The sequence below is a fragment of the Mirounga angustirostris genome, unplaced genomic scaffold, assembly GCF_029215605.1.
Source record: "Mirounga angustirostris isolate CCGP_5_RB_7025 unplaced genomic scaffold, mMirAng1.0.hap1 SCAF_16, whole genome shotgun sequence".
In the NCBI taxonomy this organism is placed as follows: Eukaryota; Metazoa; Chordata; class Mammalia; order Carnivora; family Phocidae; genus Mirounga; species Mirounga angustirostris.
In genome coordinates this window covers 34478781-34496765 of record NW_026991724.1, presented here as the reverse complement: position 1 = coordinate 34496765, position 17985 = coordinate 34478781, and the positions used below count along the sequence as shown (strand labels likewise).

At 45.6% G+C, this 17985-nt stretch overlaps 1 protein-coding gene across 3 annotated transcripts in view; it reads right to left on the bottom strand.

Annotated features, from left to right (window-relative positions):
- Positions 1-642: 642 nt before the first annotated feature.
- N4BP1 (NEDD4 binding protein 1) overlaps positions 643-17985 on the bottom strand; it is a 50203-nt gene continuing 32860 nt past the window's right edge. Inside the window, exons 3-7 of one of the 3 annotated variants that reach the window (XM_045891153.3) lie at positions 13376-13506; positions 11523-11619; positions 8941-9048; positions 7064-7171; positions 643-5368 (exon numbers count right to left, since the gene is read on the bottom strand). In XM_045891153.3, the coding sequence (XP_045747109.2) occupies positions 5011-5368; positions 7064-7171; positions 8941-9048; positions 11523-11619; positions 13376-13506 (802 nt within the window). In that variant the 3' untranslated portion in view covers positions 643-5010. Of the gene's footprint in view, positions 5369-7063; positions 7172-8780; positions 8887-8940; positions 9049-11522; positions 11620-13375; positions 13507-17985 lie in introns of those variants that run through there. The other 2 variants (XM_045891154.3, XM_064580996.1) reach the window with 2 other exon arrangements.

The following is a 17985-nucleotide window of genomic DNA, read 5'->3' as shown; positions in this document are numbered from 1 at the left end:
AACACTCCTAAGTTCTGTTTGCACCAGTCTTTGGGATCTTTCTAAAGATATGAGCCTCTCCCATTTAATCTGCTGAGTCTAGGGGCCGTGATACCCATTTTACTCAAGACGCTTGATTTCAAGGGTTGTAAACCCAACCTGACCTAGCTTAAGCAAAGGGAAGTGCGTTTCTCGATAGCTGCGGAAGGGCATGGGTGCCATCACGCTCCCACAACACCAGCAGCCTGGCACCCCCGCCCAGGAATCTCGCTGTCCTGCTCCTACCTCTCTACCATAGTCAGCTTCCCCCTGCGGCGGGAAATGGCCTCCAACAGATCCGGGCAGGACACTCCTCAGACCCACCGGCAGGGGGGTTAGGGCCCAAGGAGTGGCTCTGACTGGCCTAGCTTGGGCCAGGTATCTGCCCCTGGCCCACTCGCGGGCAGAAGTGAGAGCACACTGCTTGGCTCAGCCTGTCCGGGGCCCACCCTGGACCGCATGGGGTGTTGGGAGCCTCGGAGGGAAGGGGAAAGCCAGCCAGACACCCCACCCGCGGTCTACTGCAGCGGAGCAGTGGAGGCCCTGGTGCAAATGCCGACAGTGGGACTTCTGAAGGTCTTATCGGCTGCCAGATACCGCAGTCAAGAAGGCACTGTCGTCCAGTTCAATTGAGCAGACGTTTATTGAGCACCTATTAAGTGCAAGGCACTGTGCTAGGTGCCATGGGAAATACAAAGAGTGAACACAGACGGTCCCTGCCCGCGAGGAGCTCACAGTCTAGAAAGGGAGGTGAGACACAGTACACAATCAGCTGTGGTGACACCAGCCAGCGCGGCAAGTGCCAAAAGCCAGACACAAGTGCTGTGGGTCACAGAGCGCCATGCGGTTGCTTCTGGGCAGAAGCATGGGCAAGGGTACAAACAGGACGCGGGCTGGGCCTTTCAGGGGGAAGCCATTTGGGAGAAAGGGGATCTCTAGCCGAGGAAAGAGGTGCACGCAGAGGCAGGGGCCCACAGGTAACTGAGGAAATGTGTGTGGGCTGCAGTGAGCGTCCAGCGAAGGGCTATTCCAAGTGGGCAGTCACACGTGGCCATGAGGCGGACAGCACAGAGACTACACTTGGGGATGGCTGAGCTTGGTGCTCTGGTCACGAGGCACTGAAGATCACTGAACAGAGATGAGAGTGTGACCAGCAATGTGGTTTTGGAAGATAAATCTGGGAGCACTGTGGAGTCTGGGAGGGAGGGGTGGGCTGACTGGTCAGGGGCCGCCACCCACGGACAAGGGTGGATGGAGGGGACTTTGTGGCAGGTGGGGTGGGGATGGAGAGTGAGGGACAGATGCAGGTGGAGGGCCTGGGGACTGAGTCTGAGGAAGGCACAGGGCTCCCTGCTGAGCTAGAAACGTGTTCCTGCAGGGCAGGCCTAGCGGTGGGACTACAAGTCGCTGCCCAGGAGGTACACGTGGAGCTAGGAAAGTTAGGGAGGACGAAAGCTGGAGTTAGTGAGCCCTAAGGGTGAGTGCACTTTCTCACCATGTGGTCCCTGGACAGCCTGCGTGGAAAACACCCAGGGAGCTTGCTGAAGTCTCTGATTTCCACGCTTTACTCCAGGGCCACCGAATAAACAGCTCTGTGGGCTGCATCCAGTAACTGCAATTTTTAGTAAGAGCTGCCCTCCCCACCATGAGTTCCATGGCTGGTCCAAAGTTTGAGAACCACCTGTCAAGAAAGAAAATCAGACTGGCCTTCCAGTAAAAGAAGAGAAAGGAATGAAGAACATTTGGGAGGGAAATCTCAGAGAATGGGGAAAATAAGGGCAACAATATCAAAATAGTCTGGTCACTGAGTGTGGACATGAAGACTGAAGACTAAGACCTCTGAATTCAGCAATTTCGTGGCCCCCGGTGACTTCTAGACTGTTTCCAAGCAGTGGGATGAAGGCCAAGTTTGCCAAACAGGAAGAGTGGGAAGGTGAGGGAGAGCAGCAATGCATGGAGAGGTTCTTAGGAGAAATCAGGTGACGTTCTTATAGGGTCTGAACTGTAATAACGGGGAATAACAGGAAGGTTGATCATGAAGAAACAAATGGCATGAAGCCGCGTGGCCGACGGAACAGACCATGGTTAGGAGAGGACAGGGACACAGAAACGAGGGCAGGAGAGGACATGGCAGTGCTGGTGGAGAGCTCCAAGTAGGAAGGCCACATCTCGGAGGTGCCAGGCTGGGAGCTGAGAGAGAATGGTGCCTGCCCAGGCCCAAACTCAGGGGGGCCCAGGGCCCGGGGCATTTCCTGTGATGGAAGAGGGTGCTTGGGAGCATGGCTTTCTCCGTGAATCGGATTCCACAAGGGCCACAATAAGCCTAAGGAAGCAAGACCCCAGGCCTCCTCTCAGAAACCAAAAGCTGCAACAGGCCTGAGTCCCTGGCAACTCTGCCAAGCCACAGCTGAGCCTGCCAGACAAAGCTGAGCCGTCATCCAGGATGGCTGAGATGCCTTCCCTGTCTTCTCGCCCTCAGCCTACAGGGTCTCAAACACAGGCTACTGGACAGAAAGGTCAAACGAGGTTTTTTTCCCCCAGAGAAGGCAGCCAGGACCTGGGGCAGAAGGCAGGCCCGGGAACCATCCTGTATCACCATCTACTTAATTCTCTAACCCTGGACAACCTCTCTCTGAGGAGCAGACACCCGCCCGTCTACTGAACGAGGTGGCACCCCCTGCCCAGCCCCCTTCTTCTAGGAATGCCAGGGAGTGCAGGAAGCAGAGCCACGACACACGAACGCCCAAGGAGTTGCAGGAGGAGGCGCTTTGCTGCCAACACCACCAAGGTGGTTCAGAAATCGACTGCTGGGGGCAGACCATGAAGAAACATTTGAGTAGCGTCAACACTGAGCCTAGTATTAAGAGAAGGCTGAGAACAAGTAATGACTCTTTAATGGTTTGAAGATGGAGTTTTAATTTTCAAGTTTCAGAAAGAACTGTGACTTTCGTGTTATGTTGTAATTTATCAAGGGAAGTAATTAACCCACTTAATTTCCTGCATCCTTCCTTCCCATACCCTAGAAAGAGGAAAGGGGCAGGTAGAGCCCTCAGAAACAATACTAAGAATACAGAGGCTTAGATAACCCAAAGGTCAAGGGTCAAGTCACTTCTAGAGCCCAGGAAAACTCTGGAACCCCTGGCCTAGCCAGCCCCACCTGGCGTCACTGGAGGCCCAGTCCCCTTCCAGGAAGACCTGTGTGGCTAAGCGTGGGCCAGCAAGGTTTACTGTTGGGTCCTTCTCTGCAAATAGGAGAAATACTGGATTGGCAAGGCTGTCAGACCAAACCTCAACCCAGAAGATCAGAGTCACTGCAAGACAGCCCTAGCCCTCACACGTCCGCCACACTTTAACAAACCACCAGTTCTGAAGCCGAGGCACATGGGCTGCGATTGAGTCACTTCCTGCCCACCTCAAGTCTCCCACCTCCACATCCACAGCTGGGTGGGTGACTCTGGCCACCTGCCCCAAAGTGGCAGCTGACAACCAGTTCCTCATTGGGAGGCATCTTAAAGGCATCGGGAGAGAAAAACATGATTGAAATGCAAGTCCAGCCACCTGGAGGACTCTGGATTCATCCCCTGAGGGAAGGAGGGGTCATACACACGGGGAGGGAGCCTCCTGGGGAGCCACCAGCTCTGCTCGCGGCCAACAAAGTCCCTTCACCGTGAAGAACAGACCGCCCCGAGTCCTCAGCAGCTGTTCTGGGGGCTGGGAGGGGCACGACCCCCAGGGCACACACGAAACTGCCGGTGAGCAGCCTGGGGAGAGAACAGGTAGAAAATACAAAGCCCTTTGAAAGTCCAGAGAACAGTAAAGATGTTAAGTGTAATTACCCAGGAAAAGAACTTCACTGACACAGAATTTGAGCAACGCTGAAAACACAATACCAAGATACCAATGCTGAGATAGACTCACTGGAAGGACGGCTGAGGAGAACACTAAAAAGACAAACACAAGATAAATAAATAAGGGGCTGAGCCCCCACGGCAGCTACTAATGCTATTTATTGGCTTGGGTCATTCTTGAGAATAGAAAACCACTTTTTGGCAAAGCTGCACAGACTTCGCATGGAGGCTGTGGACACAAAATTATGGTAACAACGGGGCTCTTCATGGATCTTCCTCACATCCCGCTATTATTTTCAGAGGCTAAGACATGACTTCTAGAGTCAGGCCAGGTATAGCGAGGCCTCAGCCTGGTGAACGTGTCAGAGCACTGGACGAGGAGTCTGGTTCCTGCCCAGCTGCTCCACAGCTGCGGACCTGGGCGTGTGTGGAGGCGAGCATGCTGAGCCTCAGCTCCCTCTTCTGCAGGGTGGGAGGGGAAGTAGGGTGGGACTACAGGAGTTCTAGCAGGAGTTCTAGAATTTCTTCTTGCCCTGACATTCTGGGAGTCTAACTGAGCCCTGGTCATTCACAATGGCTAGGCACAGGTGCCATCTAGTGGCACCACCTGCCCCCTCTCACAAATGGCTCCAACAAAAGACCCACAGGAGCAAAACCTACTCCTGGGACTCTAATTCCAGGCGTGAGGGCAGAGGAGGCTGGGGAGTGGTGAGCACACTTCATATTAGTGGACGTTACATAGTCATCTCAAGAAAATATACTTTGAGAGATCTTGCTTTCCCTAAAAAAGCAACTCTTTTTTTTTTTTTATTTAGAAAGCTAATCATATCCATTTGTCAATATTTTCAGCTTTAAGGAAAATAGTTTAAAAAACATAAAAATGTAAATACACTCAAGAGTAACTGCTATTAAACAGTTCTGAACAGGCAGAAAATGTACTTTCCTTTTACAGAAAATGTTAAATCTGTAATAGCAGCATTATTTATATATAGAAAAAGCTGGTTTTGAAAACCCAGATTTTTTTATACACAAAACATCTGTTTTCTTTTCTATACACTACAACAGAATTTCCACTGGGAAATCGGTCTCTTCACATTATGTCGCTTCCTGCTGCCACGTGCAGACACAAGCTAAAGTGTGACCTTTAGTCCAACACCATGGCAGACAGTGCATTCAGGTCTTTCATGTACGGATGGGCCGCAAGGATCTGGTCGATTTTCAGTCTTTGCTCAGAGTCAGGGAAGATCTTCAGAAGGGCTTCCCTCAGCTCGCTGGTTTCTGCAGGAGACCTCTGTGCCGGCATGGGCACGCTCTGCTGCATACTGGGAAGGTTCGGCAGAACTGGAAAGCGGGGCTGCTGAGGAAGCCAGTGGCTGGGTGGAGCGCCCTGAAGCCGGGCTGGAGGCTGGTGGCTGGTGCTGGCTGCCTGGGTGCCAGGGACTCTGAAGCTGGGGTCAAACATGCCCACATTTGGCAAGGCATTGAGTAGGGGCTGCATATCTCTGTGAATAGAGTGAGTCTGGTGAGTTGGGTTATAAGAGAAATGAGAAACCTGTCAAAAAAGATCTGCTGGTGACCTTGAGGCTGTGCTGCTCCACGGCTTCTGAAGGCAAGCTGCCCACGGAGGGGTCCACGGGGCTGGCGCCTACACCACCTCCCGACTGGTCATGATGGGGAGTGATAGCTCTTCACCAGCTACCCCACCCTCCCAGGTCTGTAGCTGCGAGAACTGACCCCAGCCAACTGTTGGCCCTAAGCATGGGTTTGCCAGAATCACCTGGGAGCTTTCAAGAGACACACGTAACAGGGTCTCACTCTTCTGGAGACTCGAATTCTGTGTGGGGCCCCGGTTGGAAGGGCTTAGAAAAAGGGACTCCTTTGGGGAGAGGAGCCACTTCTGGTTCCGGTAGGCCCCCGGTCTGGGCGAGGTGCTGGCACCCACAACCTGTATGTTCATGGGTGTGAGTGTGTGTGTGTGTGCGTGTGCATGCGTGTGCGCGCACGCATAAAGGGCATATGTCTCATTAAGAAGCTTCCCAGGTGACTCGGACTTGCAGGCGAGAAATGGGCTGGCTGAACACTTTTCCCAACTGCAAAAGCTTAACTAACTGGAAATCCCAAGTTAGACCCTCTGTGAGGGGTTGTTATTAACTTCTTACTCAATTAGTTAACACACTGTAAAGAGCGATTAGGTGTGCAGGCAGGATGGACCCTGCTGCCAGGCTGCTGAGGTGTGGAAGGAGCCAGAGAACGCTCTTTCCATTAAGTCTGACCCACGGGCCTTGATGCTTGCACACAGGCACTGGGTCTTAAAAGCCCAGCGGAGATGCAACGACGCTCAGCAGATGTTAAAATGGCCGCCATTCCCTTGGTCTGGGAAGAGAAGCAGAACCTTGGGAAGTAAGCCCTCGTCTATATAATAAAACCCAAAGGCTCAAAAGAGAAATGATTTCTAAGACCAGGGAGCTGAAATCTCGCTGGTCTCCTCTGTAAAAGTACCTCTATATGAACTACCCCCAAATCCAAACCTAGAACCCCGAAGGGATCCGGTTATAAATAAAACAGATCAGCTGTCACCGGGTCATACTGTCTGCCAGCTGGGCACACAAATACTCTAGTTAACAGTGTCCATTACCCGAGAATTCTGAAAACAGAAACAACCACTAGCAACATATCTTTAAAAAAAACAAAACAAAAACCCAAACTACAACAAAGAAAACCTAAACTATCAAATCAATTTCAGATGAGTATGAAATACTGGCTTCTCCATTCAGTGGAGATAGAGAGTTCCCCAGGTAGTGATTCCTGAATAGTAAGTAAATTAATAGGAGCACAAGAAATTAAAAAAGCAAATGACTTTGGAAAATGAATACAGAAGGAAATTCACACGTACAAAACGAACCTAAGTGGCATTTGCTAATAAGTGAGCACCAGCAAAATCTGCTTATTTTTTTAGACCTACAGGAAGTTTGGCTCCCATCCTCTCCTAGGATTAAAACCAAAAGGACCACAAATGAAAATCTGCTCTTTAAGGTGTGTGCTTGATTAGTTTTCAAATATATTACACCAGCACTAAGTCTAAGGCTAATAAAAATTTTAAAAGTGCCATCTTTAGTCCTTCAGAGACATCACCTACACTAAAGCACAAAGAACTGAAACAAGTCTGTAAATACAAAACAGTGTGAAAAAGCAAATACCTAAGGAAGACTTCCTTCCGAAGAAAGTCTTCTAATCGAGGTCCGCTTCTTCCCAGAGGGTCATCAGGAACCATAAATATGTCCCCAACGAAGGTATACTGAAGCAATCTACAACACAGAGTATGATTACAATGCTGGAGAAAACATGAAGCTTTTACTGCTGCAGGAACTGAGAAGAAAGTAGCAGTGGCCACCTAATTCCAAGGCAACAGTCACCTATAAAATCATAAGGCTGCTTAATTGCCTAATGGAAAAAAACAACATCCAAGTTAAACCATCTGTATTTCTCTCTTGGATACAAATTCAATAAAGTAGGAAACTTTTATCAGTTGGCCCTCACATTTCTTATTGAGACTTACAGATTTTTTTATCTGGGCTTAGGAAGCAGCTTCTCCTAATACAACTTTGAAAACAAGATTTAAAGACTGTCAGCTTAGGACACAACAGGGGCTCAACAAAGGTTTTACTTTTGTTTTGAATAGTTGTGTCTACAGGCAAACCCACTGAAGAAAACCTCTTAAAACAACAAAACAATATGATCTATGAGGACAGAAAATGTGAGATCAGTTCAGCATGATTTAGTAAATCTCAGCAAGATGTAAAAAAAAAAAAAAAAAGTCAAGTGCTTGTTTTTGTTGTCTAGACCTTGGTTTCTGCCTTGTTTTGTGAGTTCTAAAAGAAATGGGTTGGTATAGAAACATGAGTCCTGACTGCATTTAGACCTTTCATACACAGATGAGTGTCCAATAAATACTGACAGTGAGTCCAGGGCAAAGATCCAACAGAAACATGTCCTAGAAGATTAATGGCTTGTTAACTGTGCCCAGAAGGTCAAAGACCAATTCTCAGTTCAGCTCTCACCAACAGCTTATTAACAGCATGTGAGTCAAAATGCACAGAGTAATTAACTCACACCTGAGCACTTACAGCAAAGAATTATTTTCTAAAATCCTCTAATGATTTTGCAAAATACAAGTATCAGACAAGGGGCAACTGTGAAACCCCAACAGAGGTAAATTTCCAGTTATACCTGTTACATACTACTTATACACAGCTCAAGGTATGCTGATTTATGTTTTTAGGTTTGTGGCATACGGGCCTCCTGTCTGGCGCCATCATCACAGACTGTTGCTGTAAGGTAACTCGATCAGATGATGCTTGTTAACAAGAAGTCCTGGAAGCCAGTGTTCACTGATTTTCAGGCAGGTGGACATATTCAGAGTATCATCACAAATAAAACACATCTGTGAATGCTCAACTCTTGACTTTATTCTGGATGATATTCAAACACGTTTTCAGTATATATGAGTAAACTATGATAGTAAATGATCAAGAAAAGCATCACAGATTAAAAAGCACAAACACTCTTCCCACTCCCAAGAAGTGAAAACTCAATCAGCAGGTTGATTTTGGTTCCATCCGCTTACTGGAATCACAGCGCTGTCATTAAACCCACCCTTCGTATTTCATGGCTGAATCAAGCACAGACACCCAGTGAGTTGCCAAAGTCTCCCCCAGCATCAGGGCAAAGCCAAGTTAGGAGGCCATTTCTGCTCCACTACACTGTTATGTTAACAAGGGTTAACTATGCCATAAACCTATGCCTCTTGCCTCCTGTCAGGGAACACCGGATCTCTCGAAGACCCCCTGCAGCCACCACAGCATGCCCACACATCACCTGCTGATTTTGCGGCTTTGTACTGGGACCCCCACTTACCTAGAGGGGCCAGCCAGAGTCTTGGACGGGGACGGGGAGGACAGTCTTAGGATACTTTGGTTCCCTATACTGCTTTCTGCAGGGCCAAGGTGGACACCAAACAAAACTAAACAATAAACAACAAAAAACACTTAACCAAAGACAAAGAAGAAAATATTACCTTTTTGTAATAATTTCTCTCCAAGAGAGTGACTCAGTCACAAATTCTCTGAAGTTATCATTTGTTACAATTATGCCACCAGTTTTGTCCGCTAAGTGTAGTAGAAACCTATAGTAATATAAGAGGTTAAAATGGGCAAGCAGGCATTCCTGGCTTACAGAAGCTATGTTATAAGAAAACAGAAGGATTTCCTCTTCACAGGAAAATCACCAGAGAATTTAACTATGGCTAGGAGGTAGAAAAGTTAAGCCCTTGTCAGCTGAAGATCAATCTGAAATACTGAATACCTCTGAAATTATTAGTGTAATTATAAATGAAGGTTTGGTTTTCATACAGTATTATTCTCTTTTTAAAAATGATCTCAAACATGATTTACACATTTTTCTAGAAAAGTTGTATTATCATAGATAGTGGTCATCAGATGATGCACGAGGACTAAAGTCGAGAATAAATTCGAGTTGACAAGCCTGTGAAATCACTCTTCAAGTTTTGGTTGCTAAGCTATAGTACTCTGGTTCTATGCTTGGTACAGTCAGCCTTGCATCAAAAAACAAAAACAAAAACCCACAGGTTCACATCTTCGGCTCAGACTTGAGATGTCTAGAACTATCATTCTGTTTAGCCCCAGTTATAGATCCATCGAATGCCATTTATGCGAAGCTGCACTGGTGATACAGAAGGGTAAGAATTCAATACTGAGAATTCTAGTTCATCGCTGGAGATTATTCACGCTCAAACCCTCTTAATGAGAGATTTGTGAGGATAATAATGTTGAGTTTTCTCCCTTAGTCAGGGAGACCGCATTTGTCTAAGGCAATGTAGACAAAGACGACAAAACAATACATTAAGAGAATCACTAGAATCAAAGGTGCAAACAACTGCTTTTATTAGTGATAGTGAATACTTCAAAGGAATTAAAAAACAAGCCTCATTAGTTTCAGAGGTCTTAGGATGCCTTGGAAAGTATGAATTAACACTTTGATTTATTAATGAATATTTTATAAACTACTCCTAGCTGGCATGACTTGTAAGTGGTGAGGTTTGCTCAGAGGCACTAACAAAAATAGTAAGGCATTCTGAGTGCATGTACTATGAATCAAGACATAGATCCAGGTCTGCTAAAAACCCAGTCATAAATTAAGCACAAGCTTATTTAGTCTGCATACTTGCACATGCCTTGAAATTCTGCAGGTGTGCAGCTACAGTGTTAGAGATCTGAAGGTTCTTCACGAGTCCAGCAGCCCTCCTGCCCTTCTACCCGAGTACTGCAGGGTCTGAGGCCAGTATCACAGAGAGGAGTGGGACTGGTCTCCCAGTCCTTTCTCAGCCCTGCCCCACCCTGACGTGCTGTTCTCCCTTCCACTTCCTCTCATGCTATTTTCTCACATCACCTCTGATTCTCCCCATCTGATCTGGTCTCTCATTCCAGCCTGGAGAAGGGCAAGGGGCTGGCAAGGAGAAGGCCCTGTGGACCTTTTGCTGAAGGAATGCCTGTCATCCCAAATCTGTGCCCCCCCTCCTGAGCCCCTCTTTTCATCTCTCACCCATCTGACTATCATTCACTAGTTTGGGTTATAAGCCAAGCACTGTCTTCAACGTGGGGGGACCATTGTGGCGGAATACTGAGGCAAAACCACCAGCACATTCTAAGAGCTTCAGGCCAGAACACCATAAAGGGGGTGAATGCAGGAGTGGAAAGAGAAAGAGGCCACTACTTAGGTTCCCAGATACTGGTCGGGTTGCTACTATTGACTTCCCTCCAAAGAGAAGGGTTTGAAAAACTGGCTGTCATGCCACCGGTCATATCTGGGACCTTCTCTTATTCAACCACAACAGAACTCCCCCCTATTATTTATTTGTGTGCCTTCTTCTTTAGATCACAAACTCCTTACAGCAGGAAATGTGTCTGAATCATGTGTGTTCCCAGAGCCTAGCTCTGTGCATTGCACTTGGTTGGTGCTCAGTAAAGCTTTTAGAAAAAAATGTAAAAGGTGCAGATTAAAGCCTACTGTCTCCAATGCACTAACACCTGCTTTCTTCTGAGTGACACACCAACCTAAGAAATGCAGCTTACTCCTGTCATACTTTGGGTCAGCTGAGACCATCTTTTATGACATGGAAGAAATACTGAGGGCTCAGGTATGACAGTGACAAACTAAGTCACTGGCCAAAATCAACCAGCAGGAGACAGATAACGTTTGAAAAGCATTCTTGAGGCTGCCACACTAAGACAAGACAAACCTCACTTGAACATTACTTTTAGTACGCACCAAGAAAGAGAACTCAATGTCTGCTTTACTTACGGATTCTCAGTCATGTATCACTAAGAAACAAACAAACAAACAAACAAACATTCTAACCAAACAGATTTTAGGTAATGTTCCTAAACCCATATGGCAAAAAAAAAATAACCCACTGAGTATATAACCCTAGTGACCATAAGTATTAAAATTCTCAAACCCCTTGATCTATTAAGCCCTTTATGCATGGGGTACAGGAGCACCACAAACTGTCCAATGGAGCAGGTGGTGGGCTCCTCAGCATCCCGCACCCACCTCAGGAAGGAAAACAGCCTTTCGTACCTGTCATCATGAGAAGCAATTCTTTCTCCAAAGACCATCCGGGCAGGAGTTAAAGATAATATTCCAAGCTCCTGGAGCTGGGTTAAGAAGTGCTGTTCTGTTCATGGAATAAGTTGAATACACATTCAGAAAAAGGCTATCTTCCCAGATGTTTAAATAAATAAAAGTACCCCCAAATGTTTCACTTGGAGAGTTAGGAAAACCTTTACTGACTCAAGAAGACTAACTCATTGGGAAGGGGAAAAAAATCAAGCAACATACATACTAAGGCAAATACAACATAAAAACTGATCTTAGCTATTTTTTTAAATATAAAAAAGTTCAACTCATTTGCTCCTGAAATTAAGAGTAAGCCATAAACCTGTATTTAATGGACCCTACCATCCAGAACTTTTTCACACTCACATCACAAGCAGTAGGACAGAGAGACTGATGACACAAGTCCCAGAAAGAGGGTGGGGGTGGGGCAGGAAACAGGGCTGGAAGCAGAGGGAGTGGCAGGGACACTCAGCTCTGCCCCATCCCAAGGAAGGCCTATGTGGACCCCATTCCAAGAGTATGTCAAAATATCCCTCTAGCTGGCACTGTATCCAACCTCTCTGTTATCTGCATGAACCTTTACTGATTTTCATGGGAGTGGGTCATGACAGAGAAGAAAAGAGGGTCAAAGCCAAACTTTAGAAAACCAGTCAATGGGCAAGAAAAAGCTCAGGGTAAGAGAGTATCCCCTGCAACAGTACTCACCACTGGCTTGGACTGAACACCCCCCCCCCCCGCCATGTTTTACTGTCCTAGAGATGCACAGCATGGAGGGCTCACAGGAGGGGTCACAAGACCCTCTCACTGATCCTATTGCAAAAATTAGTGGCTCTGCCTCAGTCCTCAAGCACCCTCAGTTAAGACAAATACACTCCCATGGGGCGCTTGGGTGGCTCAGTCGTTAAGCGTCTGCCTTCGGCTCAGGTCATAATCCCAGGGTCCCGGGATCAAGCCCCGCATCGGGCTCCTTGCTCAGTGGGAAGCCTGCTTCTCCCTCTCCCACTCCCCCTGCTTGTGTTCCCTCTCTTGCTGTCTCTCTGTCAAATAAATAAATAAAATCTTAAAAAAAAAAAAAAAAAAGACAAATACGCTCTCCAAAATGAGGGAAGTTGGGATACTTGAGAAATGTGTGGTCTTACCATTTCCACCTCAACAGTGACTAAGTTTCACTTCCTGTTTAAGTGCTGTGTGAGCTCTGAACTCACCCTTTCTCCTCCCAATCTACCTTTTGTGTCTAGCCGCTGCTGTGTTAAGCTGCCTGGCATAGTCTCGCCACTCCTCCTACTTGACCTAAGAAACAACCTTAGGTTTCTCTGGACTACTGCACAATTCGCTAAGCTCAAAGCTCTCCTATGTGGCCTGCAGTCAATCATGCAGTACCACACGATTAACAGGCATAATTTATATTAAGCTATTAAATAGACTGCTCAAAACCCACTCTATATGGGGGTTCCCAGATTTATCAAGTGACCATTTTAGAAAAGATTATTTAATGAGGCAGAAGCCCAGACTAATGGAAAGACAGATTTAACCTACTTTTTAGAAAGTCAGGAAAATTTTTGTAATGTATAATGAACTCTAACGTAACTTTCTACATAAACAACTATGTTACCTTTCCATCCTTCCCCCAAGTACTTCTTATGCTGTAACACACTCCAACTTATGTTCTACTGGGTGCAACAGATTTACCATTTTGCTTTTAAAACTGCTACCTAAGGCACATGGCCCTGCTCTAAGTAGTATGTGCTGCAATTATAAGCCAACTCATTAAACATCTAGAAAAGGAGAAATCTGAAAGGATCAGTTTGCCTCACCTGTGACATTGGGATCACGTCTTGTTCTCCACTGTGGGACAAATACAGTGATGTTTCTGTTGCCAAGCTTCCAAAAATATTCAACTGCAATTGCAATTCCACGACAAGAAAAGAACTTTTTCAGACCGTGGCTAGAAGAAAACAAAATTTATTTCAGCTTAAAGCATGTTAAAGTTTCACCATGAAAAAGTGAAAAGGTGAACTCCATATACAACAAAAACAATTACAACAAAATTCCCTTTAATACTCTTTTACATTCTTTGGCATCAAGTTGCATAGTTTATGACTTTGCAAAGCCGAGACAGAAGCCTTTGCATGATATGTGATTCTTAACAGCTTTATGATTTTTCTTGTACTTTGTTTAGTTAATTTAATTGAATGTGCTACTGGGACAGAAGGCAGTTTGAGCTTCATGGTAATACGTGTTTATTGCACTTTTTATTTCTGTTTTTGTTTTTTTTAGAGAGCCCATTCCAAAGAGTCCTGCCTGGTCACTGACCTCTAAGAATATTTTATATATTTTATTAAGAAACTTGTTGCTGGGGGTACCTGGGTGGCTCAGTCGGTAGGGCGTCTGCCTTCAGCTCAGGTCATGATCCCGGCTCCTGGGATCAAGCCCCGCGTCGGGCTCCCTGCTTAGCAGGGAGCCTGCTTCTCCCTCTCCCTCTGCTGCTCCCCCTGCTTGTGCTCTCTCCCTCTCAAATAAATACAATCTTTAAAAAAAGAAAAAAAGAAAGGAAAAAAGAAACTTGTTGCTGAAGCAGAAGTAGACAGGACTCTCCCATGACGTGGTCCTCACAACTTCCAAAGGCTGCAGATGCCTCCAGCTCCAGGGCTCCATACCCCTTCTAGGGAACTGTGAAACCTACTCAGTTTACAGCTTCCTGGAGATAAGCTGAGGACATGATTCCAATGGAACTATCTGGGGGCCATGGCAAATGATTTTACTGAAGGAAGCAGAAAGTGCCAGGGGCAGATGCAAACAAACAAGGAACATTACAGAACGTAAGTCAGGGTATGATTTTCTGTAAAGGGCCAGATAGGCCTTGCAGGCCATATGGTCTCTGCCGCACCACTCAAGTCGGCCAAGTGGAAATGAATGAGGGTGGCTGTGTTCCTTATTTACAAAAACAGGTGGTGGCCAGATTTGGCCCACAGTTCGCAACCCGTGGTATAGTGGATTAAAAACTGACCCCACCCAAAAATGTGGTAACAAATTTCAAAAGAAACGAGAAAAAATATTTAAATTGTATTCTCCCACAGTTAAGTAAAAGTGGAGATTTTTAAAAAAGGGTTTTCAAAGTTTGAATTTTGTAGGTGGTAATCCATTTGTCTAACCATGAGTATTAGAAAGAAAAAAAAAATCAACCCACCCAAACTTTGAAGCTACAGTTTATGAAATGAGCATAATCTATCTTACTATTTCAACAGTCACTGAGGTTCCAGTGACAGGAAATCCTGCATCTTCAGTCCTGTCTTCTCTTCATGTCTAGTGTCTCCATGTCAAAACCACCTGGTGGAGAATTCCTTCACTTAAAATTCCTGCCACCTCAGGTACAATGTGTCCCAAGTCAACCCCAGGCTCTCCCAATTCCCATCCCTCCTCAAACTCGTTAGACAGACCCTGAAATGCAGCCATGAGGCCTTTGATCCTGCTCAGGGTCTTTACTGGCAGGATTCCTCTCGACAAACTCAGGGCACAGCTTCAAGGTCCCCTCCACACCCAACTAGTCAGGAGGGATCTAGCCACCACCATGTGTCACCACACTCATTTCTGGCCACGTTTGCTTGCCATCTCCCTCCTCCTGGGCAGTGAGCTTTCTTTTTGCTGCAATCTTTGTAGACCTTCTCTTAACCTTCCTCCAGTGCCTCGGGACTCAATTCAGACCCTCTTCTATGAAGCCATTTCTAGAAACAGGCCCTCAATCATCTCTCCTCTTTCCTGTCTTGCTATCCTGTACTGTCCACTGGAATGACAGAATTTAGGAGATGGAACGGAGTTAGATTCCTGTTAGATAAAAAGAACGAAAGCCCTGGGAGGCTGAGCAACTTTCCCAGGCTGCACTGCCACAGGGTGGTTGCGCTGGGATTATTCAGGCTTCCTTATTCCTGGGCCCTTCCTACCATCCCACAGTGGGACTGTCCCCACCTAAATCTATATTCTCACGAAGCAGGAATGGGCTGGACATTCAATAAACTTCTAACACGCAGAAGAGCAGCTCAGAAACTCCTCCTTTAAGAGGCTAAAGCCCACGCTCTTCTCAGTGAGTCACAAATAAGAGACCGCACCGGCATCAGCTTTGCTCCAGAAAACACATGCAAGTAAACCCATTCTCCATGAAGTAACTCAGCAGTGGTTTATCTAAAAGCATTCAAAATATGGCAAGAATGTAGCACCAGGACATCTGTTACTGGAGAAAGGCTAGAGGTAGTTTTTGTAGGCGTCATCTTTTTAGAGTATCTTTAAAAATCATTCTAATTGCTTAACAGCAAGAACACACCCAGAGTTAATGTCAACCACAGCCTGAACATGAAAATCCAAAATACAACAGCCTACTGGTTCTTAAAAAAACCAAGGGATATGTATGTTAGTTAAATCTGAAAAGAACAATCCTTGAGAGAAATGCACTAAAAAAGCTTGTCAAGTTTGGCTTATTCATCAGCTACAAATGTGTGCGAACTTCTTCTCTCCCTATAAAGCTTTTGACTGCAAAAGTTCAAAGTGGGTGGAACCCAGCTCCGTGCCACTGGGTCCCGGAGAAAAATGAAGGGAAATTCAAGTAGATGCAATCCCGCTGTCCTGTACCACGCTCAAACTTAGACCGGAAGAAATGGCATTTCCAGAAACATTAGCTCTATACTAATTTCCAGTGTTATCCTCAGTGATAAGACCAAATCACTATGGATACCCTGAAAAATCTTGAGAGCTGTTTTAGGAATAAAAAGAGCAGTTCAAAATTCTAGTGGAAAACACAGAGTTAGACAGAAAATAGAACTACACAAGAAAATCAAGTGGAGCCAAGTTCATGTCCTCTAAGTAATATGGAAGGTCCCTGCTGCTTCCCACTTCAACTCCCCCACATTCTGGCTAGGCAGAAATGCGCCTCCTCACCTCCCTGCAGTCAAGCCAGAGGAACTTGTTGACAGGTAGACCCAGACCAACTGTCTATTTACACTCAAAGAAGACAAAGGATTTACATACCGTAACTCCTTCTCTTGTTCTGAGAAGACCAAAGCTCTGGGGCTTCCAGCTCCAAATGCACCAATGAACAGATAATAGGCCCGAGAGGCCAGGTGTGTGGGCTTTCAAGGGAGATTTAAACTACTGTTTCATGTAGTTGGAAACAAGTTACATCATCCAGTTGTTTTCCATATTATAGCAGGCAGTAAACTGGAAGGAAGACTGTCCCAAGCAGAGAGGAGATGGGCAAGATACCTGATTAAAAACTCACAGCAGTGACAGAACCAGACCGGGGAGTGTAGGGGAAATGGTTAAAAAAACTCTTTTTGAGTTACCCTGGGAAAGAGTCATTTCCTTCTATCGTTTCCACTTAATAAAAATAGCCACGGGACCCTGATATAGACTAGCATGAAAAAAATGGTTAAAATACATAGTGCTGGCAAGTGAAGGGGCAAACCTCATCTACACGGAAAATTATCTACCCAGATAAGTCAGGTGTCCTAATGCTGAAGTTTCAAACTGACCGAGTCTGAGTGTTATCTAGCCACTACTGTGATGTCTAGCCGTGTACCGCAAACAATTTCCATTTACTCATCATTTGACTCATTCATGGTGACAAGGGGAAAAACCAAGTAAAAATATGCATGATTAGCAGCATGAAGTGGGTATTTTGGAATTTCTCACAGTGTGTGTGAATTGCAGACAGCACGCTGGATAGACTAATATAATAAAGGACTGGCAGAAACCCAGGGATGGGTAGGTCTGAGCTGCTGAGTAGGATCAAACCAACAAATCCTATTGTTTAAGGGTTCAAATTTCATTTTTAACTACTTCCCCAACTAGGTGGGTCAAATAAGTGAGGTTTACTCAGCAATGCTTAAACAACTCGAGACTTAAGTACTTTATATTGCCAAGGCCTGAAAATTCCAACCTCACCTTCTATGGGAGGAGGCAGGATGTATGATGGCTCTGGGAGCCTATGGGCCCACATCTCCTATCTGTGTAATATTGGACAAGATTTTTAAGCCACTTCATGTTATATAAAAGTATTGGATCAATTTTATCTCACAAATCAGTGTGAAGATTACATTTTAAAAGAGATAAGTACCTGACACATAACAGGTGTTTCAGTTTTAAGATTCCAAATACTTGCTGAAAAATGTCTCAGTCAAAATTTAATCTAAATTGATCATTGGAATAGGAAGTTATAAAAGAGTGGTGAAAAGTCATTTTAAAAATCCTAATATTTCTTAAGTCTTTAGTTCATTCATTCATTCATTCAACAAAATGTTACTGAGTGCCCACCATGTGCAAGCACCATGGACCTTGGGGGTATTTCAGTGAACAGGACACATATAAATCACTTCCTTCATGGAATGTACAATCTATAATTCACATTTACTATCAAAGGGATTTCAAATAAGGGTTG